Source organism: Choloepus didactylus, chromosome 2 (assembly GCF_015220235.1).
Source record: "Choloepus didactylus isolate mChoDid1 chromosome 2, mChoDid1.pri, whole genome shotgun sequence".
Lineage (NCBI taxonomy): Eukaryota > Metazoa > Chordata > Mammalia > Pilosa > Megalonychidae > Choloepus > Choloepus didactylus.
In genome coordinates this window covers 181,489,049-181,514,579 of record NC_051308.1, presented here as the reverse complement: position 1 = coordinate 181,514,579, position 25,531 = coordinate 181,489,049, and the positions used below count along the sequence as shown (strand labels likewise).

Genomic DNA, 25,531 nt, shown 5'->3' with positions numbered 1-25,531 from the left:
TATCACCCACGCCAGGTACTGAGGACGGTGCCTGGTGCATGGAAGGGTACTGCCCACCGCGCTTGACTGAGGCTGTGGCTGCCCATTCCCCAGCGTCTTTCCTGGCCAAACACTCAACTATCTCTGAATGCAGCCTCTCAGTTTCTCTAAGTACACAGTCACTATGAATGTAGAAGTCCCTGCCAAGCCAGTGGAACCCTGAAGCCACTGTTCTGGAGCACTTTCTGTCCTTTATCTAGTATTTTTCACGCAGGAAAATTTTGCCCGGTCTCTCCTAATCTGCCATCTTGGATCTGCCTATTTCCTTCTTTTCTAATTTGAATCTTAAACTGACCATAGACTTACATAAACACTATATAAGCCACAAACCCCAGTCTTGGCCTTCTAGTACTACTTGCAATTTACTTGCTTATTATTTATTTTTAATTTACTATTTCATGCATTTCCTGAAAACAATCTTAATTCTGTGTAATAAGGCAATATTCAGCATCTCCCCAAACCAACAAATAAGTAAATTTATCAGGAAAAGAAATATAGGGTTTTGGGAATTCAGTGTAACCTGGTCTGATTTTCAAAATGTAATGAATACTGAATCTTTTTCCATCTGCTTTGATTTTTTTTAATTAAAGGGTATTACTGCCTTTCCTGTAAGTGAAGATATGATGGAATGGGAAGCTGAAATAGAAGGTCTACAGAATTCAATTTGGCATGGTTTGTGGTTTCAAAAAAACTCTACTTTAAAAAAATGTCTTTATACCATTATTAGCCCATTTTCTTTATATTGTATAATAACATTGCATTATGTAAATTTTCTAGAATTCTTTATATTTATGTTTACATTATATAAAATCTCAAGGATTCTAAAAATATTCACTTTAATTTTTTCATCATGTGTTTTTTTGCCATTTTAAACAGATGGAAATTTTCAGTTTGAATTTTCCTTTATGCCAAATTTTAATGTCATTGCATTGTAAAGAAACATCTCAGTTAAGAATAGCTTCTAACAACCTCCCATGAAGTCAGAGAATAGCTATTGAAATTCCTATTGGCTTCAAAATCTCACTGTAATTTCTCATTTTTTCCTCTATTATTTCCCCCCAAATTTCCATACATCAAATCCTGAAGAATACTGGGCCACTATCAACTTTTAATGACCATGCACTCTTTCAGTCATGGGTTAACATGATAGATTCCTTGAGTAAGGCAGAAAGACATGTAAGCCAGTAATTGTAATAAAATATGATATGTTCATGCTCTTATGGAGTATGAACAGAATGTTGAGGAAAAAGTGATTAATTACTTATGCTAGGAGAGTCAGGAAAAGCTTCCTAAAGAGGTAACATTTAAATTGAGTTCAGAAGAATGAGTAAGAGTATGTCAGGTTCCAAATGGGGGGAATGAAATTCATGGCAAAGGCTTGTAGACAAGCAAGTATGTGGCAAGTTCTGGGAATGGTGAGTTCAGTCAAAATGAGATATACAGAGGAGAAGGCGGCTTATGAGGGCTATTAGGTAGTGGATAAAAGGGACTGGTGGGGAAAAGGCTGAAGACGATAGACGTAGACTGTGAAGAGACTTTTATACTATGCAGGGTGGTCTTTGCACCCTTATTAAAAGTCAACCAGGGTCTTTAAATAGGAATCAATTTATTTAAAAATAAAACCCTAAGGACCATGGGAGGCTAAACTTTAGGGGGAGACTTCGGTGTTAATCAGGTACAACACAATACTTTAGTAAAAATGTTTATTTCTGTCTCATAGGATTATTCTTCCCTCTGACGATAAATTTTACATGGGCATACAATTTTGTCCCTCCAGTTGTGAAATTTTTGACAATTCCTTTTCATCCAAATGGTAAGGACCAAATGATATTTTTATTATCAGAGTCTCAGTCCCTATTATTCTTGTTCTTTATCAGTGTTATAATAGCCTTGTTTCTTTCTAACAATTATACTATGTTTATAAAAATAAGCATGTCCATTGTGGAAAATATGAAAAAGCAGAAAAAAATAATAATTACTTGGAATCCTAATTCAGAGAGATACTATTCTGAACATTGTACCAAAGTTCTTTCTTTTTTTTTGCTATGTTTGTATTTTTCTATGTGATTAGGTTATTAAATATAAAGTTTTGAATCTAAAATTTATTTAATTTAATATTATAATTTGTTTAAAATATATGTGTTTTTCTACATTATCAAACATTCTTTAAACAATCATTTTTAATGACTGAATGATAAACTAAACTATTCCCTTATTTTTGTATTTTGAGGTTGGATCCAATTTTTTATTTAAAAAAAAATGATACACTGGGTAAACTAACCTTTTAGAACAAAAAAAGTTAGAATGATATTTCAAGTTATACACAAAGTGAATTCCTGATTGATCAGAAGCTAAAACCTAAAAAAAAAAAAAAAAAAAGATAACTTATCAAAAATTTTTATGGAGTTGGTGAGGATAGCCTTTTTCACCACATTAAAACCCCAAAACATGAAATAGGAAAAGCATGACACATTAAACTACATAAACATTTTTAAACTTCTGTATAGCCAAAGACAACATAAACAAAGATAAGACACTGACTTTCACAAAAGGGAAAATACTTGCAACACTATTTGCAAGCTTTACTTGTAACAGTAAAGCAGAGTATTTTAACATATAAAGAGCCCTTGTGAATCAAAGAGGAAAAAGAACATAAAGTAATAGAAAAATGAACAAATGTTTGATGGAAGAAACATAGCATAAAAGCAATCATAAAAAAGTGCTCAACCTCACACATCAGAATATAAATGCAAATTAAAACAAGAATAAATACTATGATTCATCAGTTATGGTTGAAAAATGTTATAATAGCATACAATTTTAGTAAGGGTGGGTAGACATGGGTCCTCTGACATAATGATGACCTTAGTATGACCTTTTGGGGAAGCAATCTGACAGTTTCTAATCAGATTTAAAATGGATATAGCCCCAAATCCCTCTAATACCATGTTTATAAATCTATTCTGTAGAAATACTAGCACAATTGTATAAGATTATGATATATTTAAAGAAGTTTATTTCCGATGTCATTATTTGAAATAGGGAAAAATGGGAATAACCTCAATAACTATTAATATAGGGATTTTTAAGTAAAATTTCCTACAGCCATATGTATTCTTTTAAAGTAGAACAGGAGACATCTATGAGGGCTAAACTTTTTGGTCATTGTTTTATCTTTAGAATGTTCACTGCCTGGCACATAGTAGGTGCTCAAATATTTTTTAAATAGATGTGTAGATCCAGAAATATTGTCACAATTCACTGTTAAATGAAAAAAGCACTTTGAAAAATAAAATGTAAAGTGTATTTCCATTTAATACCAAAAGACACACACAACAGGAGTGTATGCAAGTATATTTGTCTGACACCAAAGTGTCATAGTTTTAACTGCTACACTGTATTACTTATCTATCATATTTGTTGCAAACAATGTTCCTGGTATGTCAGTTGTTTTCTAATTTTGCCTATGATATTGTTATGTTCATAAGTTTCAAATCATAATTATATTGTGTATATCAACAAGCATATTATTTTAATACAGTAGATCAACATACTGGTAAACCCTGTATAGATTTTTTGGACAACCCTAATAAATGGAGTACCAGCTATACATTGAGCAGCATCTTACTTACCCTACAGGTAAGAACAGATTAACATAATGCTCTTTTTAGTTTTAACTATCTCAGTTATTCAAAATTTAAGGAATAAAATATACAATGCATATTTAAATGTTTGAAGGAGTAGAGGAAGCTTATTTAAATCAGTAGCATTTTTTTCTACATCAAGACTGTAAGATGGAGCTTGAATTAGTCTGGTTAATAACACTGAACTGTATAGGTGAATGTGGTTAAAGGGGAAACTTTAGGATGTATATATTACTAGAAGAAAAATTGAAGGATAAAACAGGACTGTATAACACATTGAACCCTATTATCAATGAAAGTCCTTAGTAGTACAAGTATAAGAATGTTCTTTCATGAATTATAACAAATGTATGACACTAATGTAAGGTGTTAATAATAGTGAGGTATATAGGGAAAAATATAAACCTAATGTAAACTATGGATGATAGTTAATAATACTGTTTTGATAATTTCCATCAATTGTAACAAATGTAACTACTGTTAAAAAAAAATAGTACAGTTACAAAAGAGTGCTATCAGCAGTTGTAACAAATGTTCCACACCGGTACAAGGTGGTGGTGGTGGGGTGGGATATGGGAATCATGTATTTTATGCAGGATTGTTTGTAAACCCACAGCTTCTCTAACAAAAATGATTTTTTACATGAAATTGATAGTTAAGTCTTTATACTATTGAAAAATACGTATTCTGTAAAGGAAGAAAAGAATTGTCTGGATCATTTCAATTCTAGAAATACAATCCTAGGCTTTCTTTTGGCTCCTAACTTCACTTCCCAATTTTGAACAGGTCTTTTAGATCTTTATTCATTCATGGTCTTTGCCTTCCTGAGAGAGGTGAATCAAGTAACTGCAACTTAAAATGTTCAGCTTTATTTTTTGCTTCAGACAATGTTAGTTACTTGCTCTCTTAAAAGTTTTCATACCAAACCCAGTGGACATAAAAAATAGGGATTTTCTCTTCCCCTCAGATAGATGCCTGGTTCTGGAATGCTCCCTTTGTCCACTGGATCCACTATCCTAGGAAGCATGCCTCAGTGTTGTGTTATTCCAGACCCTCAAAAAGTCTCCTTTTTTCATCTAAGGCTAAAATAAATTATTTTACTGGCACACTCACTTTGACCACTAACATTCAATTCAGCAATATTTTATCCATGGATCTACTTATCATGAATAATATCCAGGGATAAAATATTACATTTTGATTATCTCTAATACTTGGAGAATAAAGAATTCTGGCTTGATTGAATGTTCTCATTAACCTAAAATATTAGAATGAATCGATTTCTCCTATTTCCTATTTTTGAAAATAAAGCAATAGTTAACTTTTTGTCTAGTCATCTTAATTTACTAAGTAAAATTTAATCTTTTTTTGAGATGTGACATTTACTTTTTTCATTAATTCAACAAATATGCACTGAGCATCTCCCTGTGCTGGGGCTTGCTCTAAAAAGGAGACATTTGAGCAAAGATTTGAAGGAAGTGAATGAGCGTGATATGTACATACCTGGGTTTGATCATTTGGCTTCCTTCCAAATGTGGCACACTCCTCTCTTCCACCTAAACTGTGGTCTGCCTAAATTTTCTGCAGTGACTCAGGGAATACCAGAATGAACTGGTAAAAGTTTAAGAATTTAGTCTCACATCCTGGTTCTGCCACTTAATACCTTCATACTTGTGGACAAGTTTCTTCACTTCTCAATCCCTCAATTTCTTCATCAGTAAAATGGGACTGTTATTAGTAGCTACCTCATATGATTGTTGTGAGGATTAAATGAATTAATACATGTGAAGTACTTAAAACAGTGCCCTGCCCAAGAAAAAACCTCAATAAAAGCTATTTAATATTTTAATTGTTATTACTATTAAGTAGTAATACAAAGTGACAGCAATGTATTGCTCCAAGTATAATCATGTAAGGCCAGAAGATGACATATTTGTTTGTCTTTTTATTTTTCAAGTACATTTATAAAACAAATATGCCCCATAACCAAAGATTTTAGGGTAATGGAAAGAAAAAGAAAATCACCAATAATCATAAAAAATATATAATCTTTTTGTTATTAGCATTTCCTTCTGATCTTTTCTCCTGTGTTTCTATTTAAAATCTTTCAGTGTTTTCCCCATTGTTTACAGGGTAAGTCCACATTCCTTTGCATGACAAATGATCTACTTCTCACCTCTGGGCTTCAGACTCTCCTTAACACATCATGCAATCCCACTCCTATTTTAGCTTCATGCTTTTCTTTACTCACACTTCATGGTTCAATTCAGGTCAAAAAGTATTTACAAAGTTCTAGACTCTAAATTACCAACCTGAGCAAGCCTCCTGTGCCTCATCTTACTGACAACCCATTTCTTCTTCCCTCTTTCTCCATCTTTCTAGCAAGCAGCTGCTCACATTGTAAGACACAGGTCAAATGAGTCCTCCTTTGGATGCCTTTCCTCATTTATTTTTCTAGGCAGGGTTGATGGCTTTATTTTGGGGTGCTCCCTTTGCCACCTGCCCAGGAGTATCCTAAGCAGACTTCTATCAGAGCATTCTAATACTGCAATGCAATACGGTTTTCTTATCTGTCTTCTCCATTTGTGATGGTCATGTTCTTAAAGCTAATCCATTCCTGTGGGTATAGACCAATTGTGGGAAGGACCTTTTGATTAGGTTGTTTCAGCTGAGGGGTGTTCCAGGTGTATCATAATCCTCTTACTGGTGTCTTTTATAAGAGATGAAATTCAGAGAAGCACACAGAGAAGTTGAGAGAAAAAAGCCAGAGCAGCTAAGAAAGACAGAAGCTAAAAGAGAGAAACACACAGAAGTTCAGAAGGAAAGCCACAGATAGAGCAGCCAGAAGGTGAAAGCAACAAAACCCAGGCGAGAAGAACCAGCAGACACCACTGTATACCTTCCCGTGTGACAGAGGAGTCCTGGATTGCCAGCAGCCTTTTTCAGGAAGAAAGCATTGCCTTTTGATGCCTTGATTTTGACATTTTCACAGCCTAAGAACTCTAAGTTTGTTAGCTAATAAATTCCTGTTGTAAAAGCTCACCCATTTCTACTATATTGCATTTTGTCAGCTTTAACAAACTAAGACACTGTTGTACTACAAGGCTTTCCGAGGTCAGGGGACAGATCTAGTTCATCTTAGATTCCCCAGTACCTACCTAGGACAGTGCTGACACTTGGTAGATACTAAATTAAATGAATTAATAGATGAACCTGAACTTTTCCATTGTTGTAATTATGATACATATGTATAAATTATATAACCCATTTCTTTTACACATAACATTTAATCTCTATATGCTACAATTAATATTTTAGTGACTGATAATAGTCCTTTGAAGGTTGCTGCTGTCCAATAGAACTTTCTGCATTGATAAAAATGTTTGATATCAGCACTGTCCAATACAGTAGCCACTGGCCACACATGTGGCTGCTGAGCACCTGAAATGTGGCTAGTGCAACTAAGGAACTGAGTCTTTAATTTTATTTAATGTTAAGTAATTTAAATTGAAATTGCCATATATGACTAGTGCCTACTATAATGGACTTGTAAACATAAACCATTTTTGAAAGATTAATAAGACCCATCTATAGTTATCACATTATTCAAGGGGGTGGTACTTGAAATGATATTTAAAGTCTAAATATAATAATCATCTCCACCAAAAATTTTTGTAATCTTGATTTCTTTGGAAAACTTGTACTTCCACATACAGCACAAAGGTAACTATCACTCAACACCCATCCATAGAATGAATTCCAAATCCATGGGGATTAAATTTAGATATTATAAAATGTGCCTATTGGTATAGTTGTTTACTGATGCTTCAAATTATTACATTTATCCTCTGAAGAGCTTTTAATGTTATTCCATACTTTCACATGGTTAATTAAAAGGTCACTGTTATTTTTTGACATTTTAGCAGGCTGTCTGATATATACATTTTAATATATGCTTTATATTATCAGTTCTTAAAAATCATTAAGTACAATTAATATCATGAAAACACATTATATGAATAGGTCTTGAGCACAATGATTAATGAGAAGACTATTGAATAAACTTTACCAAATATGCCTCTCTCAGTAAGATTCTCTCTCCAGCCATAGACCAAAAGCTTGCTTTTGAAGATGTTTCATATGCTTTCCCTGTTTGAAAGGTATAGTGCAATCCACACCAAGTGCTTATTTAAACAATTATAATATTTTTTGAAATATGATGCAGTATGTTTTTCAAACCAGAAAATTCAAGTAATGGCAAAAAATTCTTGTTACTTTTGAAGTATCAGTCAGATGTTTGCTTTCATTAGTGAAAGATTACAATCATTTGTATGACTCTTAGTCCACAATTACACACATTGACCTGTATCTACACTTACGTATTTTGTTAATTATTATTTTACTGCATTTTATTACATAGTTCATATGTTCTAACATATTGTTTTAATTTCCTGGCTGCTAAAGCAAATACCATGCAATGAATTGGCTTAAATAACAGGAATTTATTGGCTCATGGTTTTGAGGCTAGGAGAAGTCCAAAATCAAAGTGTCATCACAGTAGATGCTTTCTCCCTGAAGACTGTGGCACTCTGGGGCTGGCTGCCAGTGATCTTTGGTCCTTGGTTTTTCTGTCACATAGCAGTGCACATGTTGGCATCCCCTGACTTCTCTTTCTCTTCAGGGTTCCATTGACTCCCAACTTCTGGCTGCTCCCTGGAGCTTTTCCTCCCTCTTTCTCTCTTTGACCTTCAGTAATATAGGCCTTCAATAATAAGATTAAGACTCATCCTGAGTCAGTTGGGCCACATTCTAACTGAAGTAAACTCATCAAAAGGGTTGCAATGGATTCATATCCACAGGAATGGATTAAATTTAAGAATGTGTTTTTCTGTGGTGTATAACTCCAAGCCACTGCACATGTAATATTCAAAATACTGAATTGTTGAATGAATAATTGCAGCTGGGGCTAATAGTAATTTTGAGGTGCCAGAGAAACAAGATAATGGGCGAGCAGAACTAGTAAGTTTTGGTCATCTACATTGTACAGATCACAGATATTGTGGCAGGCATAATTATAAAGATGACTCTCACAATTCCCATCTATCCCCATTCCCACCCTTCTTGATTCAACACTAACAAAGGTGCTGCTATGAAAGAACTCTGCAAATGGAATTAAGGTTACCTTAAAATAGGGAGATAGTCCTGAATTATCCAGGTGGGCCCAAAGTGATCACATGAGCCTTAAAAGCATAAGAGGAAGACATTAAATCAGTCAGAGAAATACAGTGGAAGAGGCAGAAGGGATGTAGCTGAAAGGAAAGTCAGAGAGATTCCGAGCTTAAGAAGCATTCTTCACACCATTGCTGGCTTTGAGATGTAAGGGGCCACAGGTGAGGACTGGAAGAAGACTTAAGGAGCTAAGGGTGGCCCCTGGCTGATAGCCAGGAAGGAGGCAGGCACCTCAGTCCTATAGCTGCAAAGAACTGAATTCTGCCAACTGCCTGAAAGAGCTTGGAATCAGAGTCTTCCCTGAACCTTCTGATGAGAACTCAGCCAGCCCACACCTTGATTTTGGTCTTTGTTAAACCTGGATAAGAGAAACCAGCCCAGCCACCCTGGACTTCTCACCTACAAAAATGTAAGATGAAACTTTTTTGTTCTTTTAAGCTTCTAAGTTTGTGGTGATTGGTTACCACCACAATAGAAAACAACTACAGACACCAAATGAATCAGTCAGTGATCTGGATGGATGATGAAGTGTGCCCAAGCCTCAGTACTTGTGTTTTTTCACCCATGATCTAGATACGGTCTCATGCTAAAATGTAAGGTTTTGATTTTTTAAACCTATGTAAAGGAAATGTTTCAATATTTCCTAACGTTAGTTCCCTTTATGCATAAATCTGATTTAAATTTATGTGGTAAGAAGGTATAAGTTACAGGAAGGAACTTGTAACTTGCTTTGATCCTAATGTTTGGCTCATGAACAAATAGTATAAAACCAAGATAGATCAAGAGGTTCTTTACAGTAGGGACCATGACTCATTATTCTTCTTATCTATTCCCAATCGATACACATAGGCATTTAATAAATACTTGTTGAATGTTGCATGTAATGTTTTGTCTTTCTGCTTTAAGAAAACTTTTACTTTAAAAATGGTATGTTGTGTATGTTTTTTTATAGGTTATGCTTTCTAATCCGGTGCTAGAAAATCCAGTGAATTTGGAAGCAGCAGAATTGCTGATTAAAGACAAATCTTTGTACAACACAGCAGTTCTAAGGCTTTTCAAACAGCCATTACCAGGTAAGAAGAACTTATTTACTGTTACTTGGCAATTACTAATTATAATATATATTTATAGAAAATAAGGGCTCTGGCAAATAACTGTTCTGTAATAGATTATTTAAGTATTTTCTGCATCCTTTTCCAGTAATGAAATGGTACTAAGAGCTCTCCTACTGTAATTCTTTGTCAGACCAGTCACTGTGGTTGATACTTTTAAAGATCATCAGAGACCTTAAGTGTAGTATTTTAAAATGTGTGGTTGTATGGATAAATGGTGCCAATTGGACCTGGTCTACCCATCAGAGGAATGTAACATTTAGCTTTAACTCTTTGATCTGTAATTGATAATCCAGGCTTCACTCAGGTTCCTGAGTTCTTACTGGTCCGAGCCTCTTTTCCTCTTGAATAGCAAAAATATCAGCTTGTTTTCTTAAAAATTTCCTCCCCAGGTATTCCTTCTAAAGGTCCATGTGGAAACCATGCCTAAAACTCTTAAACCTTTCAGTTCTATTAACCTCTTCAATCTTTCAGCTGTATTCACTGCTGCTATTCTGATACCCTTGGTTTGCTCACAGTTCATCCTCTCGGCGACGACTTCATGACTGCTAGTTCCCTTGCCCCCTTCAGTTAGCGGAGTTCTGTTGACTCCTTGTGCCCAGATGGGTTTCCCACAGCTGAGCATTGGGCTTCTTAGGGGCACAGTTTTTTCCTCTATATCCTGCCTTCTCCTTCCTGTAGTACGTGGTAAACTTATATAGTACCTGCTGTCATTACCTCCCCAACTGGCAGATGATTTTGCTGCTCAGACTTACTCTGTCAAATTGATCTCTTGCAGTGCTTTTTCTCTCAAGCATCCATTGTGTTTCCTTCTGGTCAACTTCTATGACCATCTCCCCACCCTACCCCACCCCAGGACACTTCTGTACAGTTGTTAACAAATTCAAGTGCTCTTCCAAAGGGCTTCTGAGTCTGATACAAATCAAGGGATATGTTTCAGGTATCTTCAAGCGTGTACTTTTGGGGGAGTTACATTCCTGGACATTTTTAGGCGGGTTTGTACATAAAAGGAGTGATACTTCTTCTCTCTGACCCCTTGTCTGACCTACCAGAATACTGTAGCATACCTATTAACCACTCCCTGCTATATCCCTTGCACCTAGAATATTACAGGCACTCAGTAAATATTTGTGGTTGAAGAAACTGTATATGTTTAGCCAATGGAAGAAAAGATTTAGGGCATTTAGAAAAGCTGCTTTCAGCTATTTAAAAGGATTTCCTGTAGAAAAAAAAGAAAATTTCTTCTGTGTTGCTCTAGAAAAATTAAAGTGGCACTTAACATTGAAGTCATAAGTCAGTTATACCTTCTCCAGCCTGCTAGGTTGTAGCCACTGAAGTCCAGAATATGCAGGCTTGGCCCTGCCTCATGCCAGAACATATCTTTAATATATTGGGGGGTGCTCTTCCCTCAATCAGTGGTCTGGAATTAATTTTGTTATCCTAAGCCTAAGCCTGGTATTTGGTGTGCAGACATGCAAATACCTCTCATTCCCTAAACTTTTCCCTAACCTCTATTATGTTTACCGAGCCTGAACTACTAGGACTTTTGCTTAGTGGACCAAACTTTGAGCTCAACTTCAAACTGCTGAGGTCCCAGTAACCTTCCCATATCTTGACAGCTTTCTCTCCTTGTGTCCTGGATCCAGTTCTCCCTTACTTTTAGTTAGGATAATCACATATCCCAGGCTGCCTGAGACAGTCCTAGTATACCTATTACTAGTACTCCCTTTTAACTCTCAGTGTCCCAATTTGAACACTAAATTAAATAGTCAGTGGGTGCCTAACTGAGTTTTTACTACAAGCAAATTCTGCTTATAATGGCAGTCTCCCATCCAGATCCACACTGGCCAACATGAGGAATTTTTTTTTATTTCAAATTTTACTGAGATATATTCACATACCATGCAGTCATCCAAAGTGTACAATCAATTGTTCATAGTACATCATATAGTTGTGCATTCATCACCCCAATCTATTTTTTGAACATTTTCCTTGTACCAGAAAAAGTGAAAATAAGAATAAAAAAATAGAAATAAAGAAGAACACCCAAAACACCCCCCTCCCATCCTATTTTTCCCTTAGTTTTTTGTACCCATTTTTTTACTCATCCATCCATACGCTGGATAAAGGGAGTGTGGTCCATAAGGCTTTCACAATCACACTGTCACCTCTTGTAAGCTACATTGCTATTCGGTCGTCTTCAAGAATCAAGGCTACCGGGTTGCAGTTTGATTGTTTCAGGTATTTACTTCTAGCTATTCCAATGCATTAAAACCCAAAACGGGTTATCTATATAGTGCATAAGAAGGCCCACTAGAGTGACCGCTTGACTCCATTTGGAATCTCTCAGCCATTGAAGCTTTATTTCGTTTCATTTCGCATCCCTCTTTTGGTCAAGAAGATGTTCTCAACCCCATGATGCCGGGTCCAGATTCAGCTCTGGGAGCCATATCCCGTGTTGGTAGGGAGATTTACACCCCTGGGCGTCAGGTCCCATGCAGGGGGAAGGGCAGTGAGATCACCTGCTGAGGTGGCTTAGTTAGAGAGGGCCACATCTGAGCAACAAAGAAGCACTCGGGGAGATTCTTAGGCACAATTATAAGCAGGTTTAGCCTCTCCTTTGCAGTGACAAACTTCATAAGGGCAAGTCCCATGATAGAGGGCTTGGCATGTCAAACCACCAGTTAACATGAGGAGTTTTTTAACAATTCAGGCTGCTTAATAATGAACACTGCTACATTGGCAGATAGTAAAGTCCCTAATACTAAAGATATTATTTTTTACCTAAAGTTTATTTTGTAGAGTTTTAATGACCATTTCCTCAGGGATGTTGTCAGAGGACTCCTTGCCCAGTGTCAGGCGTTAGACAAGGTACCTTTCAAGTACTTACCAACTTATGCTTCAGTTAGTCCGTGAAAACATGGAGGAAGAAAGGACTGAGAGGAGACAATGTTTACAACTATTTGCCTCCTAAATTCAGAGTATTACTACTCAACTTTTTAATTTATTACAAGAGGCTTTAGTATAAGTTCTTATCATGTCCATTTTTCCCCCCAGTTTGTCCTAGTGGATTTTAATTTGATTTCTATGTGGTTATATGATCAAGTAATTTTTTTTAAGGGTTTTCCAGCTAAAGCCAGAAAACCTGCTAGACAAATTCTAAAAGACCTGTAACACTGATCAAGTAATTTTTATCTTCTTTTTACCATGGTTGTTTTGATATGTTAAAACATGAGGTTCTTATGATTCTTCAAAATCTTTGGTTGAAGGAAAACACAAGAGTACAAAGGAGTAAAACAGTAATCGTAACTAAATCTGAGGTTATAATTTTTCTCTTTATCAGGTATATTTCTACAGCTTTTTTTAAATAAAGGAGCCTCATTTTATTAAGTTTCAGATACTTACCTAAATAAACTATAATTGGTGACACATAAGTCAATCCTGGAATAGAGGGGAATTATAGAAATATTCGGGAGATTATAATAATTTGCATTTGTATACATTAATTAAAACCTGATAATGATACAAATACATTTGCTCTGATTGTGACTGTGTGATAAACATTGGATTCTTCTCCTAATTCATTTTCTGTTTGTTTTAAATTAAAACAATAGAGCAATGTAAAAGGAAAATTATCCCTACAAGTGAAACAGGTGGTGTCTCAGGATTTCAGGTTTCTGTCTCTTTTCATTTTAAAGTGAGTGCAATTTTTGTTGTTGTACAACCAAAGGGTGAGATTTCCCCTGGATGTCAGGTGAAAATGAAATTTAGTCTGGTAGCATAGCTTACTAGTTAAAGAGTATGAGCTTTAGCATCATCAAGACCCAATTTTGTTGTTGATGATGACGTATTGTTACAGATATCTGTTATTTATAGATGTTGTGAGATATGAAAACCTGAGTTTCACAGGATGGTGCAATGTGGATCTATTTGCTGGAGTTACAAGCCTCTTTTTCTCCTCTTTGTATTTCATTGCATAGTCTAGTAACTTTTTAGCAGAGTCTCTAAGTTTCCAGTTTTAACTAAAAAATATTAAGTGTTTCCTACTGAGGAAATATACATTCATAGTTTTAAAGGATAAATAATACTAACTGATTTTAGTGAAATATAGCAAACCTTTGAAGTTTATACCTGAATATTGCCCCCCAGAGGCAACAAAAGCTTTCTACACATTTAGCTGTTTCTTCTGGCACTTACCACTATTATTTCTCAGCTTATTCTGTACTTGTATTTCCTGGGTTTTCAATTTTAGATATTAATTATAGATGACATCTTGTGAGATATAAAGATTTAGCTCTTACAATGCCATTTCCACCCATATTTCCTCTCCCCCATCGTGCCAATATTGTTACATCACAATGTTTGGTTGAATAATTATGTCTATATAAATTATCTTTACAGATGAGCCATATATGATTATTTTTATTTTCTTGTACAAATGGCTTTGATTTTTTATTTCCTTAATTTTTAAATATCTACCACATATTCCTTCCCTAAACTGACAAAGCTGTAAAACAGCTCTCATGATGGTCAAACACAAGTATACAATCAGTTCCATTATTTTCTCCTGGAGATGTCTTTCTGTGGTTCTCCATCCTCCTTCCTTAATCCCTAATTGACAGTGCTCTAGGTATGCAGCATGGATCTTCTGGAACTATCCTATCACTGCCCTCCTGGGTTGGAACTCCTCTTTAACCCTCATTTTCCTCTTTATTGGTTTGTCCTTGTTTTTATTGGAGCACATCTTTAAGGAGCTTCCAAAGAAAGGGTGCATGGGAGTGAAATCTCTTATAACTTTGCAAATCTAAAATGTATTTATTCAACTTTCATCTGTTCATAGTTTGGCTAAATATTAAATTTGCTTGGAAATAACTTTCTTTCAGAATTTTAAGGATGAGTCTCCATTATCTTCGAGACTAGTGTTATTCTTGACAAATCTGATTCCATTCAGGTGTCCAATTTTTCACATGTGCTTTCTTCTTTCTTTCTGTAAATTTTTAGGATCTCAGTGATCTGAAATTTCTTCATGAAGTCTCTTGGTTTCATTTTGTTTTTCCCCCTCACTCATCATTTAGGGCACTTGACAAGTTGGCAAGCTGTTAAAAATCTGCAAATTTTAATCCTTCATTTTTGGAAAATTTCCTTGTACTATTGCTTTTATAATTTCTTACCCCTCCATTTTCCCTGTTCTCCCTTCTAGATCTCCTATGATTTGAATATTGGATCTACTGACCTGATGATCCTCTAGTTTTAAAAAATCTATTCTCTCCTATTATCCATCTCTTTGTCTTTGTTCTATTTTCTAATATATTTCCAAAAACCTATGTTTCTACTCCCTCCTCCCCCCACCCCACCCCGTTTCTTTGTTTTGGTTGAGGTCAGCCTGTTTATACTCTGAGAACTGATCAGGATAGTCAAGAATCTTATCTGCTCAGTATGGTTTATTTGAATTTGTTCTGTTTTCAGTCCCTTACCATACTCCTGTTCTGCTTTGTGCTTAATATCTTCCAGTCTTGAGCCTCTCTGGCTAAGTTTCTCTAAAGATTAAACACCGTCCCTGATGCCTGAGTAGGGTAGGGGTAGTCATCTGATTGCTCATGATGAGGGTAAAATTCTTTGGGGTCTTCTCTACCTCTCACCTCTGCTTTCAGAGGTCTCTGGTATCTCCAATTCCTGAACTTTTTCCGAAGTTCTGAAAAGTACAAATCAGCTTGCTTCCTACTGGCTTTCTCTCATCCTGCTTTTAGGTTTAAAATTTGTATGTCTCTTAAGACAATTATCACCTGATGTCTGCTTTCCATCTAGAAAATTTTTTTCTCACCATCTTCTTTTTTCTCTCCTTGTTTATATTTCTTATTTTTATTACTTTATTACCATTTTACACAGGCTTTGGAAAGAGGGCACATAAAGCCATACATTCAGTCTTCTATGTTAACCAGAATCCTTTCATATTTTTCTTTGCAGGAAAAGATGATAACACTGGGTTACTTAAAGACACCTATGCATTTACCAGGTAAGTGTTCTTCATATGATTCGATGTAGATTTATTTACTAAAAGCAGTATTGATTTAAACTTTTTGTATTTTCTAAAATAATTGTATTTTCATTTTTTTTCTTTAGAAAAGGAATTAGATATCCTTTTCTCTTACAATACCTTTTTTGTGTGTGCTTCAGCTTTTTTTTTTTTGACTTTTTTTTTAATTGAGATTGTTCACAAACCATAAAATTATCCAGAGATCCAAAGTGTACACTCAGTTGCCCACAGTACCATCATACAGCTGTGCATCCATCACCACAATTTTTTTTCAATTTTTAGAACATTTTCATTACTCCAGAAAAGAAATAAAGATAAAAAAAGGAAACTAACCACCCCCTTCCATTATTAATTCATAGTATTGGTATAGTACATTTGTTACAGTTGATGAAAGAATGTTAAAATACTACTAACTGTAGTATATAGTTTGCAGTAGGTATCTATTTTTTTCCTATATGCCCCTCTATTATTGACTTCTAGTTGTAGTGACAAACATTTGTTCTAGTTCATGAGAGAGATTTCTAATATTTGCACAGCTTATCATGGACATTGTCCACCACAAGATTCACTGTTTTATACATTCCCATCTTTTAACCTCCAACTTTCCTTCTGGTGACATATGTGACTCTGAGCTTACCTTTTCCACCACATTCACAGACCATTCAGCACTGTTAGTTATCCTCACAATGTGCTGGCATCACCTCTGTCCACTTCCAAACATTTAAGTTCACCCTAGTTGAACATTCTGCTCACAATAAGCAACCACTCCCCATTCTTTAGCCCCGTTCTATATTCTGGTAACTTACATTTCATGTCTATGAGTTTACATATTATAATTAGTTCATATCAGTGAGACCCTGCAATATTTGTCCTTATGTGTCTGTCTTATTTCACTCAATATGATGCCCTCAAGGTTTCTTCATCAACCCATTTATTTAAAACATGGTTTTGTTCACACACACACCATACATTCTGTCCTAAGTAAACAATCAATTGTTCCCTGTATAGTGATGGATTTATGTATTCACCACCATCACCACTATCTATATAAGGACCTCTCCATTTCTTCCACAATAAAGGAGGAAGAGTCAAAGCAGGTAGAGAGACAAAAGAAAAAAAAGAAAGAGAAAAAAAAAATGACAGCTAGGAAGTGACAAAAGGAAAGATAGCATTAAACCAAAGTAGAATAAGGAGTCGGACAACATCACCAATGCCAAGAGTCCCATACCCCTCCCCTATGCCCCCCCCCCATATACATGTAGCTTTGGTATGTTGCCTTTGTTAGATTAAAGGAAGGATACTACAATGTTTCTGTTAATTGTAGTCTCTAGTTTGCATTGATTGTATTTTTACCCTAATCCCACACTATTTTTAACACCTTGCAATGTTGGCATTCATTTGTTCTCCCTCATGTAAAAACATATTTGTACCTTTTATCACAATCGTTGAGTACCCTAGGTTTCACTGAGTTATACAGTCCCAGTCTTTATCTTTTCTCTTTCCTTCTGTGTCCCACATGCTCCTAACCTTCCTCTTTCAACCATACTACAGTCATCTTTGTTCACTGTACTTACATTGCTGTGCTACTATCTCCCAAAATTGTGTTCCAAATCTCTCACTCCTGTCTTTTCCTTTCTGTCTGCAGTGCTCTCTTTAGTGTTTCCTGTAGAGCAGGTATCTTGTTCACAAACTCTGTCATTGTCTGTTTGTCCGTGAATATTTTAAGCTCTCCCTCATATTTGAAGGATAGTTTTGCTGGATATAGGATTCTTGGTTGGTGGTTTTTCTCTTTCAGTATCTTAAATATATCACCCCACTTCCTTCTTGCCTCCATGGTTTCTGCTGAGAAATCCACATACAGTCTTATCAAGCTTCCTTTGTATGTGATGGATCACTTTTGTCTTGCTGGTTTCAGGATTCTCTCTTTATCTTTGATGTTTGATAATCTGATTATTAAGTGTCTTGGAATAGGCCTATTCAGATCTATTCTGTTTGGGGTATGCTGCACTTCTTGGATCTGTAATTTTATGTCTTTCATAAGAGATGGGAAATTTTCATTGATTATTTTCTCTGTTATTGCTTCTGCCCCTTTTCCCTTCTCTTCTCCTTCTGGGACACCCATGACAGGTACATTCCTGCATATCGTGTTGTCATTCAATTTCCGGAGACATTGCTCATATTTTTTCATTCTTTTCTCTCTGTTCTTTTGTATGTAGGCTTTCAGGTGTCTGTTCTCCAGTTCCTGAGTGTGTTCTTCTGCCTCTTGAGATCTGTTGTACATCTCCATTGTGTCTTTTGTCTCTTGTGTTGTGCCTTTCATTTCCATAGATTCTGCCAGTTGTTTTTTCGAACTTTCAATTTCTACCTTATGTACGCCCAGTGTTTTCATTATACACTTCATCTCTTTTGCCATATTTCCCTAAGCTTTTTGAATTGATTTAGCGTTAGTTGTTTCAATTCCTGTATCTCAGTTGAAGTGTAAGTTTGTTCCTTTGACTTGGCCATAACTTCGTTTGTCTAGGCATCTGGTTTCCTTGGTTACCCCAATCGAGTTTTCCCAGACCAGAACAGGCTCAGATCTCAGAAACAGGCAATATTCAGTATCAGATTTCCCTGAAGGTGTATCTTAGAAGACTGATCCACCCTTTGAGACCTGAAGTCACTGTGCTTTTCTGCCCAGCAGGTGGTATCTATCAGCCTATCACTCCAGACTGGTATAACGAGGTGTGGCTTATAGCTCTTTTCCCCCAGCCTCTGGGGTCTGGTTCTTAATGGAAGGTGGGTAGTAGAGTTTGGCATCAACTTTTCCCTCTTAGGGAAGATAAACCCTTGGGGAGATATCATTTGCATTCGAATAGTCTCTCTGACTCTGTTGTCTCCACCCTTGTCTGAGTCAGAGAGCTGCAAACTGAAAATGGCTGAGGCTTTTTCCACTGAGCTGAAAAAGGGACAGAAAGCCCCCCTTCGGGGCCAGTACACGGCCACCCTCAGTTTCACCCATTGGCCAGAGATAGCACCTGGTCCTTTGGGCTCCCTCTCCCTCCCAGAGAAGTCCTCTGGCTCTCCAGGGTCAGTTGTCACCAAAAGCCTCTGTCTGCTTGTTGGGGATTCGTAGCTTGTATTGAGCAGTCAACATTTGCTAATTAAAACATCAGTTGGAGCTGGGCTGAGGTATATTTACTTGTTCAAAGAGTGCTGCTCTCCAGCACAGCGAGGCTTTGCAAATTTGGGCTGCCATAGGGGAGGGACTCCCAGTGCGGGCCTGCAGTCTTTACTTACAGATTTTATGCTGTGATCTTGGGCATTCCTCCCAATCCAGGTTGATGTATGATGTGTGGGCAGTCATGTTTGTTCCCCAGAAGTTATTCCAGATTATTTACCAGTTGTTCCTGGTTGTTTATTAGGTGTTCTAGGGAGACTAACTAGCTTCCACTCCTCTCTATTCTGCCATCTTCTTATGACCCCCTCTTACAATACCTTTTTAAAATGTGTTCAGGAAGAATGTGGAAAAGAATTCTTTCTAAACTATTAAATTAAAATTGAATGTGACTGTGTTAACTTGCCTTTTATTTTTTAAAAGGGGAAAAATATGCTGTCTATGTAAGTAGCAACCATTATGGATCACAAAAATCTAAGTAATTTAGGAGAAGGAAAAGTTCTAGAGGAAAAGGGTGAGAGTTAGGCTTTTGCCCGTTTTGGGAGAAAACCTGAGCATGTGATGTCTATTTAGCTATGAACACTTGATCAAGGTATAGGTCTTTGCACTCACATATGGTTCCGAAGCATTTAGTTTCTTGAGCTTTTCCATCAGCCTTATCTTGATAGTCCGTAAGATAAGAAAACAGCCAATTAACTAGTGTTGAAGTAATGCTTCAGTTCAGGTTTCCTTGACTGGCCCTGTATGAAAGAGGAATAAAATTTGCTAACTTAAGTGGCTTCCATTTGCAAAACAATTGGAAAATTGCAGGAAGGTAAGCACAATCTAGTGAGTAGTACACTGGCCTTGGAGTCACTCGGGACATTGCTGCTGCCCCTTAAACTTGTCCATGAAGTACACAATAGGTCCCTGATAGTTGGTGAAATGTGTTTAATGTACGAACACTATTTTCTCACTTGTAAAATATGAATGTCTCTAGAATCTCAAAAAATGCTGTCTATTTGTGGTGTAATTCTTTGCACTGCATAAAGATACAATGCCAGCTTTTACTAGTAAGGCAGTAGGAATGGCCAGAAGTCCTGTGGTCCTAGTTTCTGCAGGTACTCTTAACCGAATCAAGAATAGAGCCTGAATCAGGTCAGATTTGTAGTGGTCACCTTGTACCAGCCTGAAATCTCTAGAAAAGCCTTTCAGTAGTATTAAACTGAAGTGATCTAGGCCAAATTTCAATGATACTGTATACTCCAGGTATGTGTCAAGCTCCAATTTGTTGTGTACCTGTGAATTCTAATGGTTGCCCCTGAAACATTTGTTCTGGGATAGAACTTAGTTGTATCTAGTTTAAAAATAGAACATCCACAATGAGATCTTGTAGACATGATTAAAAAAGAGTTGCTTCCCTTAGCATTGTGTCAGTCTAGCATTGTATGTTAGAACTTTGTACTCAGTGTATAAGCTGGAAGAACAGACAGTTGTGAAACTGGATTCCAGAGGTAGACCCAGGTAGTTGAAACTGTGTTTCTGTAAGGCATAGCAACACTCAGGCAAAACCAAGTCAGCTGGGTAGATATTTGTAGTTGGGGGAATCCAGTTGATGATAAGTAATTGAAGGTGATTTGAGTTTGTCAGCTGGTATGTTTGCACGTGGGCTCTAGGACACCACTTACAGGTTGTGGGGCAGGTTTTCAGTCCTGAGGAGACAGACACATAATTGTTTATTCAGAAATCATTTACTGAACATGAGCTGTATGCCAGACATTGTGTCCCAGTGTTGGGGATACACATTTGGATAAGCTGTTATCCCTGACTTCGTGAGACTTTCACTCTAGGATTGGAAGCTCTTGCCTGATGGAGGGACAGTGCAAGGAGTGGGCCTGCCCACCAGTCCCACATGGCCAGTGTAGAAGAGTCTTCCACCAGAGCAGGTGGCTGGAAGGTGACAGGGTAAATATCAGGATTGTGGCTAGTGGAGGAATGTTAAGGTCAGGTAGAATCATATTTAAAATAAATCATATCGAGCAGAACTTCTCCCCCTATGGTTTTTATTTTTTCTGGGTTTCTTTTAGAGGCCTCCACTTGTTCACCAACTCATCTACTTCTGTTATCACCTCTTATCAAATCCAATCCAGCATTTTATTGGGCCATGCATATTTGTTGTATTACATAAAGACTTCCAGTGTAATAAGTGCCATGATAAAGGTAAGATCAAGATGCTGAGGGAGCATAAAGGGGGAATTATCTTACAAAGATTTTGAGTAGGCAAGGAGACATGTTAAGGCCGGCTTCCAAGAGAAGATAATGCCTGAGGCAATTTCTAAAGGCAGACTAGGAGCTCACCTGCAGACAGGGGAGAGAAGTGTCTTCTAGGCGGTGGGAACATTACATTCAAAACTATGAAGGTAGGAGAGGGCGTGTTTTCCACAACCAGGCCCAGAGGAAGGCATCACAAATGCCAGGGGCAACCAAAGTATGAGTACTTGGAACTGAGGTACTTAACCAAAGGGTGGAGGGAGAGGGAATTGATTGTTAGAGACTCAAGAGAAGAGACTTGAAGGAGCCATAGAAGGCCAGAATGCTAAGTAGGCATTTGTGTGGGTGTGGCTAAATCGTTTAAAGGGGCAGGCAAAAGACAAAACTTGAGGGATATAGACAGAAGAGCATCAACCTTCAATTGTATGTTAAAAGTTTTATAACAAGTTAGTGCCTTTGACACAACACTTCCACTTATGGAAACTTATTTTTAAGTGTATAGTTGAACACATACATCAAGATGAAGCATAAGAATGTTATCATAGAATTATTTCTAATAATGAAAAATTGAAAACTACAGTTTGAACAAAATGGATTGATTTAAGTAGGTTTGGTTTAGCCATATAATGGAATAGCAAGCAACTTTTGGACATGATTCTGCAGATTTACATGTATTAATATTAAAAGTAAGTGAAAAGAGTGTGTTATGAAATATATTTGGTATTATATATGTATATATGTGTGTGTATACATACATGCATACACAAACACACACACACAGTGAGAGGCTGTATAGAATAGCAGGTGAAAGAATCCTAGTTCTTCCATTTACTAGCTATATGACTGAGGCAAGTTAATTAACTTCTCTGCATCTCAGTTTCCTCACATATAAAATAGCAATAAAAATAGTACCAATCTCATAGGATTGCTATGACAAGTAAATGAATTAGTACAAATAAAACATTTACAACAATACCTGGTTATTGTAGTGCTAGCAATTAATTATTATTGAGTTTCTGGTTTCAAAATGGTAATGGCATTGTTTGCTTTCTAGCACAAAATGCTAGAAATTCTATTTTTAATATTAAAAAGACCAATAATGAATGCTTAGCTATGCTTCAAACAAGGAATCTCTCAGTGGACTAAGAACCATAAAAAGTCCCCAAGAAACTGAAATCCATAGAGAACACATTGAAGGAGGAAACTTCAGATTAGGGTTCAGGCAAGTACTTGGGACCCTTCCACCTCAGAGCGTGAGAGTTACATCAGGGGGCTCTGTGCCCTGAAAGTGCTGGAAGCTCAGCGTTGGAAGATAACCTGGAGAAACAGACAGAATGATTAATTCAGATTTGGCAACAAGAGCATTGACCTTATCCATCCCTTCCAACCCTCAGATGAGGACCAGCGCACATTAACGATGGGCTCTGTCTCCTTATAGGACAAGTGAGTATTGTGCTTGCTCTGGAATGATATAAACCAAAATGTTGACAACAAAATGTTGGTGATGGTTATTTCTCAGTTAGGTGGTGAAAATGAGTTGACAAAGATCAATGTAAAGGCACAGTTTTGGTACTGAATCTGCACAGAAGGAAGAAGGGAAAACCTCTTCTAGAGAGGAAGCATTGGCCCTTATGTGCTTTGTCTGGGTTTGAATCTCTCATTAAATAGGCAGCAAGGTGATTCAGGTGGCAATGTGAAGATCAAGCATTCAATCAAAAGCCTCTGTCATTCTTTTATATAGAACATTCAACATATAAACAAAAATTTGGGGTCTGGGAGAGTGATTTTAACTATAACCTTAGTTTGAAATGACTCAAGAACCATGATGAGATAAATCTGTAGATGGTATTATCAGTGGATCTTAAGGTACCTATAGATATCACTTTATACCAATTTTTTCTCCTTTTTTCCACTCTCAATTTCACAAATCCTGATTTTTCTTATTTCTAGACATACAATCTTAAGATTAACTTACTAACAGTATTTATTGTGTGCCTGCTGTGTGCCAGGCATTTTTCTAGGTGAGTGGATGCAGTGGTGAATAAGAAAGACACATTCTCTTGCTTTCATTAATTATATTATACAATGGGTAATATGGAACATAAATACAAGTTAGAGAAGAGGAAAAAATATCACAAAGTACTAAGTGGGTAATTAATATATGGTGATGCATTATTGAGTAACTGTCTGGCTATCTTAGTAGACAGTAAAGATTTCTCTGAAGAGGTAATGTTTAAGCTGAGATCTGAAGCACAAGGAGTCAATCCATGCAAAGATAGGGGAGGAGAATTCTAGTCAGAGAGAATACTTATTGCACACATCCTAAACTGAATATGAGCATGGGCATATGAAAGGATCGGAAAGAATGCCTGTATAGCTGTAATATAGCAAAGGGGAAGTAAGAGAGGGGTGGGAGATGAGGTAAGAGAAGAAGGCAGGGATCAGATCACTTAGCACTTTATAAACCAGATAAGGAATTTGGATTTTATTATACTTGCAGTGGGAATTAGAAGGGGAAAAACATAATCAGACTTACATTTTAAGGAGTACATTAGCTATTGTGGATCATAAGGATTCTAAGGGAAAAGCAAAGAAAAGTTAGTAGGCTATTTTAATAGACTAGGGGAACGATTATGGTGGTTTGGGCTAGGGGAGCATAGCTGTGGCAAGAGAGAAGTGAATAAAGAGGTTGCATTCAAGATTTGGTTTGAAGGAGAATTACTGTTTAAATATGGAATGTGAGAAAAATGGAATCAAGGATAATTACTAGATTTTGGTTTGAACTGGACAAGTAATGCTATCATTTTCATTTACTGAGACAGGGAAGATTAAAAGAAATACTGGCTTTGGGGTATAAATTCAGGATTTTGTTTTGGTTAATGTTGAATTTGAGATGTCTAGTAAATAGCCAAGTAAAATTGTCAACTAAGCAATTTAACAAAGGTTCTAGAGTTTCAGGGAGAGGTCAGGGCTGGAAATAGAAATTCGGGAAGTCACTGGCACATATGTACTATTTAAAGCCATGGCAATGGAAAATATCACCTAAGGGAGAAAGTCTAAATAGAAAAAAGGACTGGGACTGAGGCTGGAGATGCTTCACATTTAGAGGTTACAAAGAAGAGGAATAAAACCAGCAGAAAAGACCAAGGGGAGGTGTATTAGTTAGGGTTCTCTAGGAAAACAGAATCAACAAGAGATATCTATAAATATAAGATTTTATAAAAGTGTCTCATTCAACTGTGGGTATGCATGAGTCCAAATTCCATAGGGCAGGCAGCAAACTGGCAGCTCTGATGAAGGTGTTGGATGAACTCTGGCACTCAGATGAACTCCTCAGGAAACCCTTTGCTGGCTAACTGAAGAAGAAGTGAAGGTCCTCTAACCTTCTTGCTTAAAAGTCTTCAATTTATTGGATTAAATCCAGCAGAGTGAATTCTCATTGCAGAAGACAAACCCTTTATTGATGTAATCAGTTACAGCTGCAGCCAATTGGCTGAAGATTTAATAAACCAGCCTTCTGGTTTATTAACCAGCCACAAATGTCCTTGCAGTAATGGTTAGGCCAGCGCTTGCTAGACCAAGACACCTGGACACCATCACCTGGCCAAGGTGACACATGAACTTAACCATCATGGGAGGAGCCAATGAGATAGGAGAAGAACCAAATGATGTAAGATTAATAAGCACAGACAAGAAAAGAAATGATTCGCTAATATACTTTTCTCTGTCACAACAACTGTACATCTGATCTCCATTTCCTAATCCTCATTATCTGGAAATTCCCGAGATCCCTAATTCATTGTTTCCTATCTATAACCACAGTGTTCTCACTTTTCATTTTTATTATTACCACAACTGAGAGTAAACTTAATCTCCATCATCACTAGTGCTTAAATTATTATATTCTGATCAGACTTCTGCTTCATAGGAGAACGTAATAAGGCATTAAAGCCCACCTCCCACTGTAACAACTAAAAAAAAAGGATAAATTGTAAAAATCGTATATTTAAAGATATTAGGGGGCTATGGAAACAATGAGGACTAGATGAATAAAATTTCAGAATGG

At 36.6% G+C, this 25,531-nt stretch overlaps 1 protein-coding gene and 1 non-coding gene across 2 annotated transcripts in view; one reads left to right on the top strand and one right to left on the bottom strand.

Moving 5' to 3' along the window:
- UBE2U (ubiquitin conjugating enzyme E2 U) overlaps window positions 1-25,531 on the top strand; it is an 84,082-nt gene that overhangs the window by 6,388 nt on the left and 52,163 nt on the right. Inside the window, exons 3-8 of the mRNA XM_037809430.1 lie at window positions 630-711; window positions 1,760-1,852; window positions 3,581-3,678; window positions 9,865-9,985; window positions 15,989-16,037; window positions 21,284-21,414. Of these exons, the coding sequence (XP_037665358.1) occupies window positions 630-711; window positions 1,760-1,852; window positions 3,581-3,678; window positions 9,865-9,985; window positions 15,989-16,037; window positions 21,284-21,414 (574 nt within the window). The remainder of the gene's footprint in view (window positions 1-629; window positions 712-1,759; window positions 1,853-3,580; window positions 3,679-9,864; window positions 9,986-15,988; window positions 16,038-21,283; window positions 21,415-25,531) is intronic.
- Window positions 13,142-13,203, bottom strand: LOC119528330. The gene has a single exon (XR_005215638.1). It is a non-coding gene; the product is annotated as a U7 small nuclear RNA (small nuclear RNA).